At 34.9% G+C, this 19,415-nt stretch overlaps 2 protein-coding genes across 2 annotated transcripts in view; one reads left to right on the top strand and one right to left on the bottom strand.

Annotated features, from left to right (window-relative positions):
• Nucleotides 1–19,415, top strand: part of LOC137624778 (serine/threonine-protein phosphatase 2B catalytic subunit 3-like) — a 568,901-nt gene that overhangs the window by 361,066 nt on the left and 188,420 nt on the right. The gene's annotated exons all lie outside the window — the stretch shown is intronic.
• LOC137624478 (metallophosphoesterase 1 homolog) overlaps nucleotides 12,635–19,415 on the bottom strand; it is a 55,683-nt gene continuing 48,902 nt past the window's right edge. Inside the window, exons 3-7 of the mRNA XM_068355254.1 lie at nucleotides 16,984–17,146; nucleotides 15,072–15,209; nucleotides 14,516–14,632; nucleotides 13,363–13,591; nucleotides 12,635–13,047 (exon numbers count right to left, since the gene is read on the bottom strand). Of these exons, the coding sequence (XP_068211355.1) occupies nucleotides 12,845–13,047; nucleotides 13,363–13,591; nucleotides 14,516–14,632; nucleotides 15,072–15,209; nucleotides 16,984–17,146 (850 nt within the window). The 3' untranslated portion in view covers nucleotides 12,635–12,844. The remainder of the gene's footprint in view (nucleotides 13,048–13,362; nucleotides 13,592–14,515; nucleotides 14,633–15,071; nucleotides 15,210–16,983; nucleotides 17,147–19,415) is intronic.

Here is a 19,415-nt window from a genome sequence, read left to right as displayed (position 1 = left end):
ATCCCTGGAGCAGTTTGTCTCACTAGGGAGACTACACCTTCTGCCTCTCCGGTTCCATCTAGCCTCTCACTGGAACTAGGACAAGACGTTAGAGACGGTATCATTCCCAGTCTCCGAACCAGTAAAGGCATGCCTGAAATGGTGGGACAGCTATATCAGTCTGAGAGAGGGACTTTCCCTAGCAGTCAAGAACCCAAACCACGTGTTGTTCTCAGACGCGTCGGATTTGGGTTGGGGTGCGACCCTGGACGGTCGGGAATGCTCGGGTCTGTGGACCTCAAGTCAGAAGAGCATGCACATCAACGGCAAGGAGCTATTAGCAGTCCACTTGGCCTTGATGATATTCGAAAACTTCTTCGAAACTAAGTGGTAGAGGTCAACTCAGACAACACCACAACTTTGGCGTACATCTCCAAGCAAGGAGGCACACACTCCTTCACGCTGCTCGAGATCGCAAGGGACCTTCTCTTATGGTCAAGAAATCGAGGCATCTCCCTGTTGACGAGATTCATCCAGGGGGACTTTAACGTCTTGGCAGACTGTCTCAGTCGAAGGGGTCAGGTGATACCCACGGAATGGAACCTCCACAAGGACGTGGGCAAGAGTCTTTGAGCTACTTGGGGTCAACCCACCATAGACCTCTTTGCCTCCTCGTTGACCAAAAGGTTACCAATCTATTGCTCTCCAGTCCTAAATACAGAAGCAATCCACATAGACGCGTTTCTACTGGATTGGTCTCTTCTGGACTTATATGCATTCCCACCATTCAAGATAGTCAACAAGGTACTGCAGAAGTTCGCCTCTCACGAAGGGACAAGGTTGACGTTGGTTGCTACCCTCTGGCCCGCGAGAGTGGTTCACCGAGGTACTTCAATGGCTGGTAGACTTTCCAAGAAGTCTTCCTCTAAGGGTAGATCTGTTACGTCAGCCCCACGTAAAGAATGTCCATCAAAGCCTCCCCGCTCTTCGTCTGACTTCCTTCAGACTATCGAAAGACTCTCAAGAGCTCGAGGCTTTTCGAAGGAGGCAGCCAGTGCGATTGCAAGAGCGAGGAGAGCTTCTACCATTAGAGTATACCAGTCGAAGTGGGAAGTCTTTTGAGACTGGTGCAAGTCAGCATCTGTGTCCTCGTCCAGTACCTCTGTAGCCCAAATCGCAGATTTTCTTTTATATCTGAGAAAGGTTCGCTCCCTTTCAGCTCCCACGATTAAGGGCTACAGGAGCATGTTGGCTTCTTTCGACATAGAGGCTTAGATCTTTCCAACAATAAAGATCTCCAAGATCTCCTTAAGTCTTTCGAGACCTCTAAGGAACGTCGTTTGGCAACTCCTGGATGGAACTTAGACGTGGTCATAAGGTTCCTCATGTCAGACAGGTTTGAGCCATTACATTCAGCCTCCCTGAAGGATCTCACCCTCAAGACACTTTTCCTAGTGTGCTTGGCTTCGGCTAAAAGGATCAGTGAACTTCATGCCTTCAGTAAGAACATCGGTTTTTATTACAGAAAAAGCCACTTGTTCACTTCAACTTGGTTTCCTGGCCAAAAAATGAACTGCCTTCTCGTCCTTGGCCTAAATCTTTTGATATTCCTTGCTTATCAGAGATCGTAGGCAACGAACTGGAAAGAGTATTATGTCCTGTTAGAGCTCTTAAGTTCTATTTAGCTCGTACTAAGTCATTACGAGGTAAATCTGAGGCATTATGGTGCTCAGTTAAGAAACCATCATTGCCTATGTCAAAGAATGCTTTGTCATATTTTATCAGATTTTTTAATACGAGAAGCTCATTCTCACTTGAATGAGAAAGACCGATGTTTGCTTAAGGCTAAGACGCACGAAGTTAGAGCTATAGCAAACTCCGTGGCCTTCAAGCAAAATAAATCTCTGCAAAGTATTATGGACGCGACTTTTTGGAGAAGCAAGTCAGTGTTCGCGTCATTTTACTTAAAAGATGTCCAGACTCTTTACGAGGACTGCTACACACTGGGTCCATTCGTTGCAGCGAGTGCAGTAGTGGGTGAGGGTTCTACCACTACATTACCCTAATTCCAATATCCTTTTTAATCTGTCTCTTGAAATGTTTTTTTAATATTGTTTTTTGGGATGTACGGAAGGCTAAGAAGCCTTTCGCATCCTTGTTGATTTGGCGGGTGGTCAAATGTCATTTCTTGAGAGCGCCCAGATTAGGGGTTTGATGAGGTCCTGTTAGTATGGGTTGCAACCCTTTATACTTCAGCTCCTGGGAGTCTTTCAGCATCCTAAGAGGATCGCTGGGCTTCGTGAGGAAGACAGACTTACAAGGCAGAGTAATCGTCTAAGTAAACTTCCTTACCAGGTACCTATATATTTTGGTTTTGTTATATTGATAACTGTCAAAAACTCTTAGCTTATACGCTGTAAACTTAATTAACTCTGGTCTCTACCCACCGCCTTGGGTGTGAATCAGCTATTATATATTCACCGGCTAAGTTAAATATTTAAAAATGATATTTTAATTATAAAATAAATTTTTTAATATACTTACCCGGTGAATATATAAATTAAAGGCCCTCCCTTCCTCCCCAATAGAGACGCAGCGGGACGAGAAGAATTGAAGGGTTTGTTTACATGCAAGAGTGGTATCTGGCCGATAGTTGCCGCTGGTGGTCACACCCGCAACCTTCATAGCGATCGCTCGCGAGTTATTGAGTGTGTTTTCTGTCGAGCCGCTGAGTAGCAGCTATTATATATTCACCGGGTAAGTATATTCAAAAATTTATTTTATAATCAAAATATCATATTTCCAAATCTTTCAACAATAGATGCAGAGATCATTCTTGAAACAAAATCCGACTCTCTGCTTATTTGGTCTGATATTTGATTTTCCTGGAATAAACTGAGGAAGAGGAATAATTCCCCTCAAACTCGTCCAGGGTAATAGTATATCCGCTTTATGGTACAGGGATGGAGCTCTCATACCACCTTGGTTTTTAACAGGCTAGTGTTGTTATTTTAAAACACCACCACTGTCTGTGCTAACCATTAGTGGTTCCTGATCTTGAAAGTTTTTTGGATATAGCTGTAACTCTAGGTGTTGAAGGCTAGGGTTTGGAAATGCCAAACCAATTTCATGGCTTTTTAACTATGGGAGTGCTGTATAACGCGCCCCCCCCCCCCTCCCCACACACACACACACCTTTGTGTTAGTTCAGTGCTGGCTCCTCAAGTAATTACGTAGCCAGCCCAGCTTCCACACTGGTAAGGAAACATCTTGTCTATGGTAGTGTAAACATCAGTTGTAAGTCTAAATTGAATGGTAATATGACCGGCTCTTCTTCATTTTATTGTTCCGTAAGTCTAAATTGAATAGTAATGTGACCAGCTCTTCATTTTATAGTTCCCTTTCTTGGGGCAGAAGCAGTTGAAACGTTACTTGCTGGATCTGACTTGATGCTGTTAAGTTACACTTCTGACCTCCATTCTTTAATTTTAAATAATGCTGTAAAGTTACACTTCTGACCTCCATTGTTTAATTTTAAATAATGCTGTAAAGTTACACTTCTGACCTCCATTCTTTAATTTTAAATAATGCTGTAAAGTTACACTTCTGAGCTCAATTCTTTAATTTTAAATATGTATCTCCTCCATTCTCCCTAATGAGTGGTTAGATCATAGAATTTATACCACCCCATTGATCATCGTATACTAGGTATACTATTCTGGATTGATTTCGCCTTAGGGGGAAGGGTTTCCTTAGTTTACCATGTACAATTGATCTTCAACTGACCAGGCCCTATCAGTCTACTCATCTCAATGAGAGACAGATATGAGGTTGTTGAAATCATATCCTTTGCTTCCCTACAGGACCAAGCAGACTGACTTATCCAGGGAAGAAAATGAAACAATGTTTGATTCTAGGGGGACTTCTGACGCACGAAGCAGTGAGTCTCCCTATTTAAAGAACGAAAGGTATGTATACAAGTGGAAACAAATAAACTTTTTAAATAACTATTTTTTCTAGCTATACAAACCTGAGCCGTATAATTTAAACTTTCTCCTCAACCACCACTCTGTCATGAAATCATCTCCATATTTAAAGGACTCCACTTCAGATAGCTAGGAAAAATACAAATTACTTTTAAAACTTCTTTTATTTCAAACTTCAGGTAGCAAGTTGATATTATTGGTGCAGGCACTCTAGCTAATGTTGGAGGGCTTATAACCACTTCTTTAAATTGCCAAAGGTGATGGGGAATGGTTCCTATTGTTAACCTCAGCCAACTATTTCAAACTGTCTCCTTTCCAGATGAAGATAGTGCTATGGCTTAATATCAGCACTAAGTCAAGTAATGGGGACTTCAGCATCCATGTATCATAAGAATGTATCCATCCTGATTACAAGCCATCAATCTTCCAGGAATTATCTTTTATTTGTCAGACCAGGGATGGTCTTCCAGTTACGTATATCTGACAATTGCCACTGACCTTCCTTCAAATTTTCACCATGACTCGCACACTGGCAGCAGTGAGAGCAAACATGCATGGAATAGGGCTCTGTACCTACTTGGAAGAGTGATATGTAGTGATATCAGTTAGAACCTTGTACCCTCTATACTTTATCTAGATATGTCAATATTTTGGTCTCCAGCTTAAGAGGACGTCAAATTTAGAAATCATGTGGGCAACATATAGTTTCCAGGAAAGCTGGCTCCCTCTACCAAGTTGTGGCAACCTTCAACAAGATAAAGAGTAAGAAGTGATAAGCTTGTGTAGGGAGAAACATGACGGCAATTCTCAGCCTTACTGTTACTTTGCAGTATGCTGACTAAATTTTTCCTCTATAACCAATGATGTAGTTGAGGAAACTTCACGATAGATTCAGGAGCTCCAACAGCAGCAGACAATGATTTCATGGCAAATGCCACCTGCATCAAAATCAACAAGAGAACTATCTTATCATCCCAAAGGATGCGCAGAGATCTTTCAGTCCAATGGAAGCTTCATAGAATCCAGCACAGCAGGGACGTTGCTGTGATAATAATAGGCTACTCGATGAGTGTTCAAGTCAGTGTAAACAGTGCATCAGGTTCACCACAGGAAGAGGGGAGGACGAACATTCACCTGATCCCTCCCTAGACTATACAGAAGGAAGAGACAGACCAGATAAACTATAACTGTAATAGGGACAGAAGCTTCAAAATGGAAGAGTATTAATCCCTGATGAAACAAAGCACTTTTTATTGTATACAGTATCTTGATATAAGTCATTCTTAATAAAGAATACATGGAAGCTCCTAGGAACCATCCAGTTCTCTGTAAAGATGATGATAAATCACTAAGAAAATAAATCTACTACAGCCCATGACATAATCCAGGATGTCTTTACTGTTACTCTTCCTAGTCACTGAAACACTTACCTAAAGCATAAAGTCACACAAAATGGTAACTGTAAAGCATAAGTGCTATAATCTCAATGGAGGATAGAAGCCCGAGAAAAAGTGAGGGTTCAGTCATGAGAGTGTAAGAACACCCACCAATCATTATGCATATACCTTTACTTTCATAAGAAGCCTCCTCAATGGCCATACAAGCTTCATGCACGAAGATATTCCCTAATGTATACTTAAAATAAATAAACATTACCAAGGAATCCATGACAGTCTTTGGACAGTGAATAAAAGGGTGATAAAATAGAAGCCATTTACTTACTGAAAATATGGTTTACACAATCATGAACCTTTACATACACAGTAACAAGAAATGAAGCCATAAAATATCCCTGAAAGATTAATCTTGAACCACTGATATTCAGAAATATCATATTGGCCCACTTTGACTTATGCTGAATATAAATAATTTGATTTATGGAATTGGACCAGCGTGAAATTGAAGGAAAAGCCCACAATTGCACTATGCGGAGAAAATTGAGAGGTTGGACAAAAAGAGGTGGGAACATAGGTGAAGAACAATTTTAAAAATTAGGTGACACGGACACCACAAAGTCCCTTTTTGCAATGCCTACAATACAAAGCATTTTAGTAAACTACTGGCACTAACCCCCTATAGGAAATAAAATTGATGATTATACATTCTTAAGTTATCCTTTATAAAATATTCAGTAAACCAATTTTGGAATAATTCTTCCATAATAAAAAATATTCATACAAAATACATCTATTAACGCTTGATTTTATTAATAAAGTATACCATATATATTACAATATATTTTGATAGCATGTATATTTTCACCTATTTAGTGTATATTACATATACTATATATATTTTTACCCTGTATACAGTCTACTACATATATGACATTTTCCCGCATTACTCTTCTTTATACGTATATATAGGGCAAGCCATCTCGTTAATCTATTGATGCCGTTGCAATTTTACACGTACCACTGACACAAATAAATATTTTCTACAGCATTTTAAAGCACATAATCCTCTCTAATTTTGCTAACTATTAAATTGCACTAAGCACAACATTGACAATAATTCTTAAAATATACTAACAATTAACATAGCTCCTTTACATATGCAGTATGGATTAACTGTTTTTAATGCTTAAATGCCTTGAAATACTTTGATTACACTTATGTACTCTGGATAAAACTACTGTATCTGACTGTATCTCTAAATTCTATCCAAGTTGATGGCATTTAGGAACCTACAAAATAAAAAGTAATTACTGTATAGAACTACAGTACGTGTATGTATAAAAAAAAAATGTACCACCTCAGTTCACTATTATAGTCAATCCAGGACAGTGAAAATGCTGTATAATGTAAACAATTACCATTCATGGGTTTGCTATTTGCAGAATAGTCATGGAATTCTATACAATATAATTTGGTACTTATTATCCAGTTATAACGCACCAAAAACAGTACGTACTTCAATAGGAAAGGCATAATCTATGAAGCATCACACAAGGACTTCTCAAGTTACTCTCCCCTACTCTATAATTGTGCATCCTGTGCTGTATTTGGTCTTCTATAACTTCAATGCTTTTATGTCTTTTAATTTACGGTGCATTCACACTTACTGTATATAATTGTAAATACACCTGCCTTAACTGCAAAGACAAAAAAAGTATTACCGTAGTTACTACCATAAACAGCAGAGCATACTATATACTCCATTAAATAACAGGAGAAAGTAGGTTGAGATTGACAATGTTATGATAGTAAATTTTCAAGCCTATTTTATTATAAAGTAGATTTGTCTTTTCTATTGGATGTTAAAAAACTGTGAATGTTTTCCAGTATTTGGTTTTCCAGTATATGAATACAGTACAAAACTTCTGTCATTTCTCTGAAGGCTGAGATACACTAGTTTTATATGGTTTTAAAAGTAAATAAATTACCTGAAAGTGTCATTAAGAGAACAACAGTTTTTACAGGTTTTCAGCCATCACTGCTATGCAGTTATCTATCCCCAAGAATGGTAATGTCTGACTAGTGGTAGATTTGAACCTTTCATTTGATTTGTGGTTAGACAAAAATCATCAATATCATTAAAATACTTGAACCTTTCATTTGATTTGTGGTTAGAAAAAAATTATCAATGTCTCATTAAAATACAGTACAATAAATTTAGGAATACATTGCCATATTCATGCTAACATGTAAAAATACAGTATCAAAAATTATTTGAGAAATTAAAATGTATAATATAAACAAGAACTTTTACTAAATAAAGAATTTGAGCAAAATTACACAAACTTTAATTCCTTATAACAAAACAAAACACACTGAATGCTTATCACACAAAAAGGATAAATTGATTTTCTACACATCCTCTATAGATGTAACTATTTCTATCATTGCCTGTACAATTAAAATGAAAGTAGCCTAAAGAGTGGCAACTTTTATGATGCAATAAGATTTTTACCCTGTACTTATATTACCATATTTGATTTTTGGGTATCACAACACTTTCACTTGTTGCTTTCAGAAAAATATATTATGATTGATAAAAAAAACTTTAAGACCATAAAACTGTGTGGAGAAGTTGGAATACAAATTCTGTTGCAATACCGAGATGTCAAAAATGTAGTTATCTACACTTGAAATTAAGAAATAAGTAGCAACTAGAAAGGTGACATCACAAGTATTATACTTATTTATCCCTATTCGTTGTACTGGTCTGAACTTGTAAACGTTAATGAGAAAAAGTTCTAGATACTTGTTGGAACAACTCGTTACAGGAAAAATTATTCAGGAAAAGAAGTGGAGGGCTAAGTATAAAATGCTTGTAAAACAAAAACACCGGGAAATACTTTAGTAATATAATTAAGATTATTAAACTAAAACTTCTCAATAGTTATATGACATGATTTTAAGCCTATGTATTTACCAAATTCCTTAAGAAGCAAATTTTATGGTTTTCCATCAAATATGTGAAATAAAATTTATGACAAGTTTACAGGTGGGTTAAAATGCTGTAAAAAAATGTTTGTAGTACAATATCATCACTTTCCTTTGCCTTTGATTAAAACTTTATGTAGCCATAAGGTACACCCAGGAAATGGAAATAAATTATAATTAGCAATCAAATTATTACATACATATACCAAGGCACTTCCCCCAATTTTGGGGATAGCCAAAATCAAAACATGAAAAAAGGGGACCTTTCCTCTCTACGTTCCCCCCAGCCTGACAAGGGACTCAAACAAGTAAGGCTGGTACTGCTAGGTTGCCACAGCCCACCCTCCCCCGTTATCCACCACAGATGAAGCTTCATAATGTTGAATCCCTTACGGCTGCTACCTCTGCGGTCATCCAAGGCGACCGGAGGAAGCAGCATGGCCTACCGGACCTGCGTCACAATCGCTCGCCATTCATTCCTATTTCTAGCACACTCTCTTGCCTCTCTCACATCTCTCCTCCTATCACCCAGAGCTTTCTTAACTCCATCCATTCACCCAAACCTTGGCCTTCCTCTTGTACTTTTCCCATCAATTCTTGCATTCATCACTTTCTTCAGCAGACAGTTATTCTCTATTCTATCAAAATGGCCAAACCACCTCAACACATTCATATCAACTCTAGCTGCTAACTAATTTCTTACACCCATTCTCACCCTCACAACTTCGTTCCTAACCCTGTCTACTCAACATACAACAGCCATACTCCTTAGAAACTTCATCTCAAACACATTATCACTCTTCAAAAATTGTTTTACTCAAAATTTTCTTATTGATGTGAATTCTGGATTCTTGTTAACAAATATATATATAAAATTTGGATAAATTAGAAAATTATTCTTCATGTAGTGTACACCTTTAAAAACCATCTTCCACACAATCTAATACAAAACAAAATATTTAAGTTTTCTATGAAATCCCACACATAATGCTATGAATTAACTTTCTGTGGCATTGAGAAAACTATCCAGAATTTCTTACACATTTCAACTGCATATTGAATTACAATTACAGTATGTATCTCAGTCACCTAGACCAATATCATCATTATCAATACTTGACATTTAACATTTATTGTAAGAAAATACATTTGTACTTAATAGGAAAATATGTATTTCTCACAACTGTTGTTCTTGGGATGATGTAATTTCAAATCATGCTTTGAAGCACTATATCAAGTTTTCAGTATGTTTGTCTAATAATCATCAGAATTACAGTACATCAAGTCAAGGTAAAATTTCATCTTTCAAATATTTTTTCATATTAAACATCCTTTTTTTCTGAACACATATCTACAAGATTATTGTGGGCAAATCGACAAGTCAAATCACTGATAAGAAATAACTCTCAAAATCACTCCCAAATCAGCAAGCTTCACAATCACGTCCTATTTTGATAGTTATAATAAAAGCGACAGGCTCAAACTTAACTAATGATGATGAAACAATAACTGGATGATAAATGAGGTCAATTGAGAGAGAACTTTATACCACAGTTCACCAAAGAAAATAAAGTGAAACTGGGGATTTCATAGTTGGATCAATCCATCATCTAACATCTGTTTTGTTTTATTCAGTAATTTGGCACTCATTTTATCAGACCTCATCATACAATAAGGCATTACTAAAGTTAAGACGGTAATATGTAAACAGTCAAATACAATGCAGTTATAAATACAGCATTACATAATAAAAATGTCTAACATTGCACAAGTTTTTAATGTAACTTCTAATTCGCATCATACTTATTTTTTTAAAAAGCCGTTCCACTCACAAAAAAAATCCATTTCATGGTTCACTATAACTGAACATATTCATTCTGTTCTTTTCTATTACATTCCCTTTAGATTTTTGCTCACAGTAAAATGCTACACTACAAGATCTTGTTTATTTGAAGTTTATCTCAGACATGGTAACTTTCCTAGCAGTCAGCTAATAAGATTATTGACACCAAAACGGCTTGTGATTTATTCCTCCATTAACATTATTTTCATATAAGATATTCTTTAAGTGCAAATACCCACTAAATACTGTTGATATTACTGATTATTTACCTGATGCTTTAGCTTATTTCCAATGCATCTGCTTATCAATAAGAAGCACCATTTTAATGGATAATGATGATTAATTCTCATCAATTAGATAACCACTAAGGTAAGCAATACTTAAAGGAAGAACAATGGAATTCATTTTGACAAGAACAGATGCAATTACTTAACAAGCCAAAAATGTTTAATATAAAACCTTAATTAGAAATACTTGAATACTGTATGTGATAATTTCTATTTGTGAAAACCAACAATATTAAACATCTGTAAGCCTAAATAATTTATTGTAACAAATTATCCTTGTAACAAGTTAAAAAGCATTCCAATGGACCCTAAAATTCTGTTTAATATCACATAATAAACAATATAAGATTATATTTGACACCATAATTGAAATGTACAGTAATATGAAAAACTTGAGCAGAATTAGATAAAAATGGATTTTAAAAGTAATCTGTATTTTTTCCTAGGTATACAAACATAAGTCCTTTAATATAAGGAAAGTCTTCAGTGAATCTGGAATGAATGTTGAAATCATTAACAAAGTAGTTAATAACAGGTTGTTAGCAAGGCTGAGTATAGTCCACCCACTCTCCTGTCAGACTCTTCTTCACTTTTACCGTTCGGTTCAGGTATGAGAAGGGTGAATTAGGTGAAATGTTCAACTTTAAAGATCTTGGGTTTATATAGCTAGGGAAAATACAGATTACTTATCACTTGTTCCTATATGTATACAAAGCTTTTGTCCTTTGAAATGGGAAGGCTTAATTGGCTCCTCAATTACATCCCATGGCTGATAATGACGACCTTGAGAGGTACCATCTTCTCGACACAGGATACAGTTTTATAACTCTTTCAGAAAAGGGAGCACAAGTCCCATGTCCATGTAGAAAAGGTAAACAAGGGCACCCAAGCTTTTACAACAAACAACCGACAGAAGGAGTACGTGGAGCCAAGCACCTCTGTCCCATCTGGTTACTGAAAACTTGACGAGGAGCGCAAAGTTCTAAACAGTCTCTAGTATTGTCATGGGCATTGGCAAGAATAACCAGAAGACAATTTTCTAAATCTTCAAGAAATAGGTCTGTCCTAACAGGAGGAACCAATTCACAATTAAGTAAATGGAGGTACTGTCATTACTAACAATCATTCCCCGAAGATGCGGAGTAAGTGGATCTATCACCGGTTGAGCCATAAACCAATGCAATGACCAAGCAACACTCACATCCTATTTCATTTTATTTCATTTCAATCTAAAATAAATGAGAAAGTTATTAAACAGTCTTGGATAAGACACAACAGTACTACAGTATACATTGCTGCCAAAGACAAAAATGGAGAGTTTGAATAGGAAAGTAGCCACGGTTACTCGCCCACGTTCACCACCTGTCGTTAGCTATCTTGTTAATGATTTCAACCATTGTTCCAGCTCCATTGCCTAATTATAAAGGACAAAATGAGTGTATACACATAGAAACAAAAATAAATATAACAAATCTTTCTTTAAGTACGGTGATTACTAGTATAATGACCTATTACAACATATGCCATTAATGAGAGAGAAAAGAAACTAAGAAAAAAATCTGGTTATGGTAACCTAAGGATGGAAGATAGCTTAAGAGATCATTAAAATCTCTCAAAATGGACCAAATATTATGGACATAAGAATAATTGCAGATATTAAAGACTGCAAGCATGGAAAATATCCTCAGTAGAAATGATCACAGATATTAGACTGCAGAGATAATCATATACATGAAAATAAAATAAGATTTAAATAATGGACGGAGTCAAGGATGGAACAAATAGAGAAAAATAAAGAATATACAGTATAATATTTGCAGCAATGAATTACAGTTAGCCTCAGCAGTTGCTGCTTGAATTTCTGAATCACTTTCTTCATTTAAAATCTCTGAAAACATTTTTAATTTGACCCCTGGTCCCTTGGACACTATAGTTTAATAAACTATAGTAATAATTAAACCAAACTATTTTTAGAAATAAAAGCACTCAAATGCATTTAATAATTGAAATGCTTTTATTGTATTTTCTTGTATTTCTTAAATACAGGTACCATAATTTGGTGGAAACTACATCATGTATTTAAAATAGAAAGAAATTATATGAAGAAAATATTTCAAGATTTCTTAATGAAGATAGAAATAAACTGCTCTATCAATGCAAATATACCCCCAACAAATCCTAAACTAGAAATCATAGAACAAAAATGTTGCTCGTACATGTTTAAGCAACGATAAATCACTTTTAAGTGTAGTGATACAAAACGATACTTTACTGATGAAGCATCAGATAAAATAAAAATAATTATTTCAACCATATGCTTACTTTTATTAATCACTGACCCAAGGCAGTATACTCCTGATGTCATAAGCTGTGATACTTTGGACACTTTCTGCAGAGATAGTGCAGACAGCTCCTGCATACTGAAAAAAGTCGGTGCCTCATCCACATGCAAATGTTGGGTAAAATGAGGAACAGAGCTGCAGTTATACACATTAGGTACATCCACAGCTGGCTGAAGCGAGATGGTAACCATAAGACAGTATAATGAACTAGGCCAGACTTACCTGAAAAATCATAATAAAGTACATTAAAATTTAACAAAATTCATTACTTGCCCGTACATATTTACAAAGACTGATGAGAAAGTATAAAAGTTTTATATTGGAAAAACATATAATAAAATCATCTAAAATCTGTACCTATTTAAAAAATTTTAATGATAGCCTTCTCCCTATGAACTTTTTAATCAACGACAATTAAATTCAATGGGTATGACAAGAAGGTTGGAATAGTTTTTACATTATTTACAAACATCATTAAAAGCATTCCTACATTTATACTTCTTTATGAATTAAAAAAAATTAAATCTCTATACTTACCTATGACAGCAAATCCATACCCATATGATTTCTTTCCCATTCGATACGAACATGTGGGAACTGTAACCTCATGTAATTTGTGCCCACTATGATCAAATACCCAAACATTCCCATCAGCCTTCAGGGGCCAAAATTCTTGGGCATGAAGTTCCTTCTTTGTAGCAACAAAATGAAAGGAGTCATGTTCATGACCAGAAAATATAAATGAAGGGTAGTGACGTGATATTTTCTGCAAGGAAAGGGATATAGAATACTATAAATCAAACAAAGGAAATCATACTCCTATGTTGTAAATAAATATTTTATACAATTAACATCGCATCAGAATGATTTCTACCCAAATACAAATCTGAACTAACGTTTGTCATTAATTCTATTTAAACCATTACAAATGATAAACATACATTTGTTATTATTCTTCACAAACCTTTCATAAAACCTTTTTCATGTTAGCTACTTAAAAAGGCCAAACACTTGATATACTGTTTCTTCCTATAATCTCACTATCTTATATTGAAAGTTTATAGATGTGATACCACACGATTCCTTGGTAATTCAGACAAGCTTCTACCTAATATCAGTTTTTGGTTATCAAAATTCATAATTTTCTTTCCTGCACTTTTTTTTTTTTTTTTTTTTTTTTTTTTTGGCATTGATACCACAAGTTTGCACTACTAAATGTAAATTCTCTGACTGAAATCTACAATAGAAAAATAAAAAAAATACCCTTATCCTTTTTCTTCATATTACCTATTTTCTAAAACTTGTCTGTGGTAAAAAAAGCTCAGATCTCATTTCTACTTGAGGCTTACACATATATTTCATGATCTAATACTAGTCTGAATTTAAGCTATATAATCATACTTTTTATATGCTTAAGAAAAGGGAACACTAAATCATATACTTGAAATGATACCTTTAAGTCAAGCAAGATCAGAAATGCACTTACTTTTCTAAAATTCAAAAAGTGGAAATGTAAATCAGTGCATAGTACAAATAAATATTTGCACTATAAAAAAAAATAAATGTAATCTCCAAAGATATGTTTATTAAATTCTATGGACGATATCATAACCTCAATTAATTGAATTTGCATGACATCACACTTAGTCATCAAAATCTGAAATGGTTGAGAATAGGACTTTATTCTTACCTCTTTGATAACTTTCCTTGTTATTGGGAGAAGAGGAATATGAGAAAGAAGAATCCTTATCGTGTTCTCCTCTTCTGAAAAATTGGGCATGCCATCATAATCATCCATCACACGCATCTGCAAAGAGGATGTTTTGTATCAAATTTTTTATTGATATGCTAAGGTAAAACAATAAAATACAAAAAAATACATATAATCGTTTTCAATAAAATCATGAGGCTGAATAAATTTCAAGCCTATTTCCCCACTACATAATACTAGTACCTCTAGTTGAAGAGGGAGCAAACCTAAACTACTGAAGGAGAGTAAACAGGAAATTTTCTGGTTTCAAGGGGTAAACATTGATGTAAGCAAGCTTCCAGAGAGGAGTTTCACAAAAAGAAGGTAGTTTTGTTAGATGAATAATTGTTCTTTAAATTGGCTTGTTTATCATCTTAACATATAAAACTGACCAAGATACAGTACTAGGAATTTAAGAACAATCCAATTTCATCCTTCAAAAAGATATAAATTCTTAATATTGTAAAAAAAAAACCAAAGCATCAGGGGTACTAACCTGAGTAAATTCCAAGAACTTATAGGAGACACTATATGATTGATTAAATTCCTGGTAGAACCGCTGTACTTTGTGCAAGGTAACTTTGTCTGGCCCTTCTCCTCCAATGTCGTTGTCACCTGGTACATAAATTGTGTGCTGCAAGTGATAAATCATATAGAGCATATTAAAAACCTTATATAAATGGATCCATAGAAAGACTGCAAGGAAAAATTAATAAGAAGAGAAAAACCACTCTTAGTCTAATTTTGTATAATCTTTGAACAACATATCTCTTTATGCAACATCTTTCCTTATTTTGAAGTTCATTTCATTTTAATCTTAGGAGATTTATTCCATTACTGTAAACTACAATTCAGTAATTCCTATTTATCTGAAGATTCAACAAGTCTAAATTTAATAACCCAAATTAATCTTAGGGAAATTTGTTAAAAATACACAATAACCTCTCTTACATGCACAATGCTCAAGGTAGCAAGAAAGAGTTGATAGGTTGATAGGGGAGAACACCTGGTTTTAAATGGATTCCCTCTTATGACATTCCTAATACTGTAGTAGGTTGCTAGAAATCATTATGTCCTGTAATGTTCTATTTCTGTCCAAATGCATGATATAAATATTAGCTTTGCCTTTTGCACTGGAGTTTGTCTCAGATCATTATTCATCCTGAGAAGACATCTCTCCAGTGAAGTTTAGTAAGAAATCAATAGAAGTACTTTAGTACTTGTAAAAATTCTGTAAGTTTTTTGTATATAGTAATAAGCAAACCATCAAATGGTTCCTTTACTTTATTCAATATGGTGTTGTATAAAAATTCAAATAAATATAGTAATATTTGTTTAAATGAAAGGTCTTCAATTATTTTTATATAAAGCCATTAGCTGTTACCCCCTTCAATATCATCAACATTGGGAATAAAAAAGCTATGGAAAATGCAAACAATTTCAGTATACAGTGAGATCCTGGGGTGCAATCAGTGCTAGGCTTTCTCTTTCTCTTTCAAAGAAAGTCTAATATTAAGCTACACAAGTTCTGAATAATGCTGGATTTCATTTAGGCTAACAACCTGGTCTTTGGAACTCGTGTAACCAAGTGAGGAGTCAATTCATGATAAATTTTCATGGTTTCATCATATGAATTGGCATCTGGTACTTCGGTACTTGAGTTATTTACTTTTTTAAATTCATGAGAATATGCAGCTCTAACCACTGGCACTTTTCTGACAAAATAAACTGTGACAGTCTTAGGATTAAATAAAAATCACCACATCAAAATGAGTTTAGACAGCTGATTGATTTTCTTAAAAGTAAAAAATCCTATAAATACTAAGTACCCTACGTGAATTGTGCTTACATGTAAGTCAATAAAACTCATATATTAGGAGATTATTCCATAGAGTGCATCTAATATAATCTTCCCCTTTATCCAAGTACTTTCCAGAAAGTGTACATTGAGCTACCATTATACAACATAGAAATTCTGAAAAAGTATAAAATCTTTCATTTATGAGTAATTCAATATAACATTCAGCTTATATTAAGATTCAAGTACTTGTATATATTTTGGATGAACATCTTTTTCACTGTTCTACGATGTGGTCCTGCAGAGATGAATCAGTAAAAAATACTTTCTTCTGGCAGGCAATGATAAAAATATTTTGTTCCCCATGTTAAATGATTAATGGTATAATAATACATTAACGTAAAGTGAATAGGAAATGTACAGCTATGATCCCTGTAAGCTATACCTACTAAAGGTAGAACATTTTCTGACAACAGATATAAGAATCATCATTTCTATCAGGAATTGCAATGAATGAATCTTCATATAGAGATGATTATTCCAGGGGAAAAAAAAAATATTTTCAAAATAAAATGTTTCTCATATCTTAACACATAAACAAATCTCTCACCTTAACATATGAAGGAATATACATTAGAGACTTGAAATGTTCAACTTTTTGATGAAAACTATTATCATTGCTGATACTTCCATCATCCATAACATCTCCTAGGAATATAATTATGTCTGGCTTGGTTCTCCATACAGCTAAGTGGAAGCCCCTACTGACAAACCTGTAAAATAGGAGAGAGAGCACAAACATTTTAACAACACAAAATAAAAAGAAAATAAAAAAAATTCTTAGAAGATTTCACATTTGAATTGTGTCCACCTTATTTTCTAACCATTAACAACAATATACCTAATAAAACCCCTAGCCTATTTTCTAATCATATAAAAAAAAATCTTTTGTTATTCAATACATTGACTATGCCTTTTGAAAGTCAAATCATAAAATAAAAGTTAAAATATGTAACTATATCAGTTGCTGCAACATTCATATTTTTAAAATGCTGTATCACGAATGACATCTGTTTAGTAAACTTCCATAAAACAACTACACAGAAGCTTTGTAAACAGTGCATTCAAACCCTACACAAACTGCACTAATCACCTCTATGTTACCCACAATCATGACTTTCAGGGATATTAAGGACCTTCAATTTCAACGCCCATTTCTCAGAAACTATCAAATTCTTTTCATATCTTCTTGTCCTTCCTACAAATTCTTCTAAACTATCGGTCTTTACCCAAATTTATCCTCATGTGGGAGGGTGGGCTGTGGCACCCTAGCAGTACCAGCTGAACTCGGTTGAGTCACTGGTTAGGCTGGAGGAACGTGAGAGTAGAGGTCCCCTTTTTTGTTTTGTTTCATTTGTTGATGTCGGCTACCCCCCAAAATTGGGGGAAGTGCCTTGGTATATGTATGTATGTATGTATCCTCATCTGTTTTTTCTCCATGACTAAACCACCTCAAAATGCTGATCCACAATTTTACTACTACTTATCTCTGCATTTTTTCCCCATTCCATTCTCACTATGCCACATATACTATGCAATTAGCTCATCTTAACAGTTTCAACCTTTATCCTTTCATTCAACATTCACACTTCTATCCCATAAAAGAGAGGGGGTTTCACACTCCTTCATACATTCCTATCTTGGATTGTATTAGGCTCGGCACTGGGGGTGCAGAGGTCATTGAGTGCCAAAGTGCAACTGGGGGAAAAAACTCTCCTCTAGCACTACGAAAAGTAAAATTTCACAGCTCATTTTACATTACACATCTTGGAACTTACATTTACATAAATTTCTCTGACTTCTTCATCATTCCATTCATTAATATATTAGATAGACACAGACAAACAAAATATCTTTATCTCAAACCCACTTTTATGCCATCTACATATTCTAACACACACCACTTCCATCATAATTTTTTTTTTTTCTTAACAACTTATCTCCCAAAGTAAATCATAATCTCAACACACACAACATTCCCTTTATAAATTTTATCATAAGCTTTTTCCTTTTACTTGAAACTTCTCACACAACTGTTTCATAATGCAGTAAACATAAATAAATATATACTGACCTCCTTGTCTACACCCATACTGTACTTCCTCTTTCATTCCTGTTACCTGTCTACTTCCTCAATCAAAATCCTACCATACACCTTTCCAGGTATACAGTACATACAAAATATATATTATGGACCTAAAATAAAATCTGCTCTGTCCCTTTCACCTATATCATAAATGACCATTACTTCAAAGCCTTTTTCTTATCCACAAATATCATGTCAACACTTTTCAGCCACTTAATCACACTATCACTACATTGCAGCATCTCACTTATTACCCTATCAATTGCTGGGCCTCTAGTTTTCAACCTCTTAATTGACATCTCATTAACAATCACTTTAAAATGAATCTAAAACTTTTTACTAATCATCAGCACTCTTACTTAATCACCTCTAACTCTCCTGTTTGACTTAACATTCAACAAATCTTCAAAACATTTACTCAATTGACCTAAGACTGAATTCATGGTATGAGATCCATCTGTTGCATGACTTTTTCTATCCATTTACTTTCCAGATCAATATCTTATTCTCCCTATATTGCATATAAGGATCTGGTGACACCTCTGCCCACTTTTGGAAGGTGCAGTTAGCCAAATTAGGGGATAAGGCTGATAATGTGACATGTCAAGATTATGTTTGCCAAGTTCTTTTATCTCGACAGACTGCTCACCTATCTACCCACCCTTTGGCTAGGAGGGTTCAGAAAGAGAGAAGAGACAGCAATTCCATCCAAAGACTTGGTGAGACTAGGAGGGTTGTGCAATGTACTGTATACAACAATCCTTAATCACAATACACTCTTTTAAACAATAACCACTACTCCACCATCTACACTACTTTTCAGTGTGAAATGGATATATGTATTTTCCTTGCATTAAATATCAGAACTTCAAACCAATCCCCAAATTATGCAGAGG

The sequence above is a fragment of the Palaemon carinicauda genome, chromosome 31 (genome assembly GCF_036898095.1).
Source record: "Palaemon carinicauda isolate YSFRI2023 chromosome 31, ASM3689809v2, whole genome shotgun sequence".
Classification (NCBI taxonomy): Eukaryota; Metazoa; Arthropoda; class Malacostraca; order Decapoda; family Palaemonidae; genus Palaemon; species Palaemon carinicauda.
Note: the sequence above shows the minus strand (reverse complement) of the source record. Positions and strands in the feature narration are given on the sequence as shown.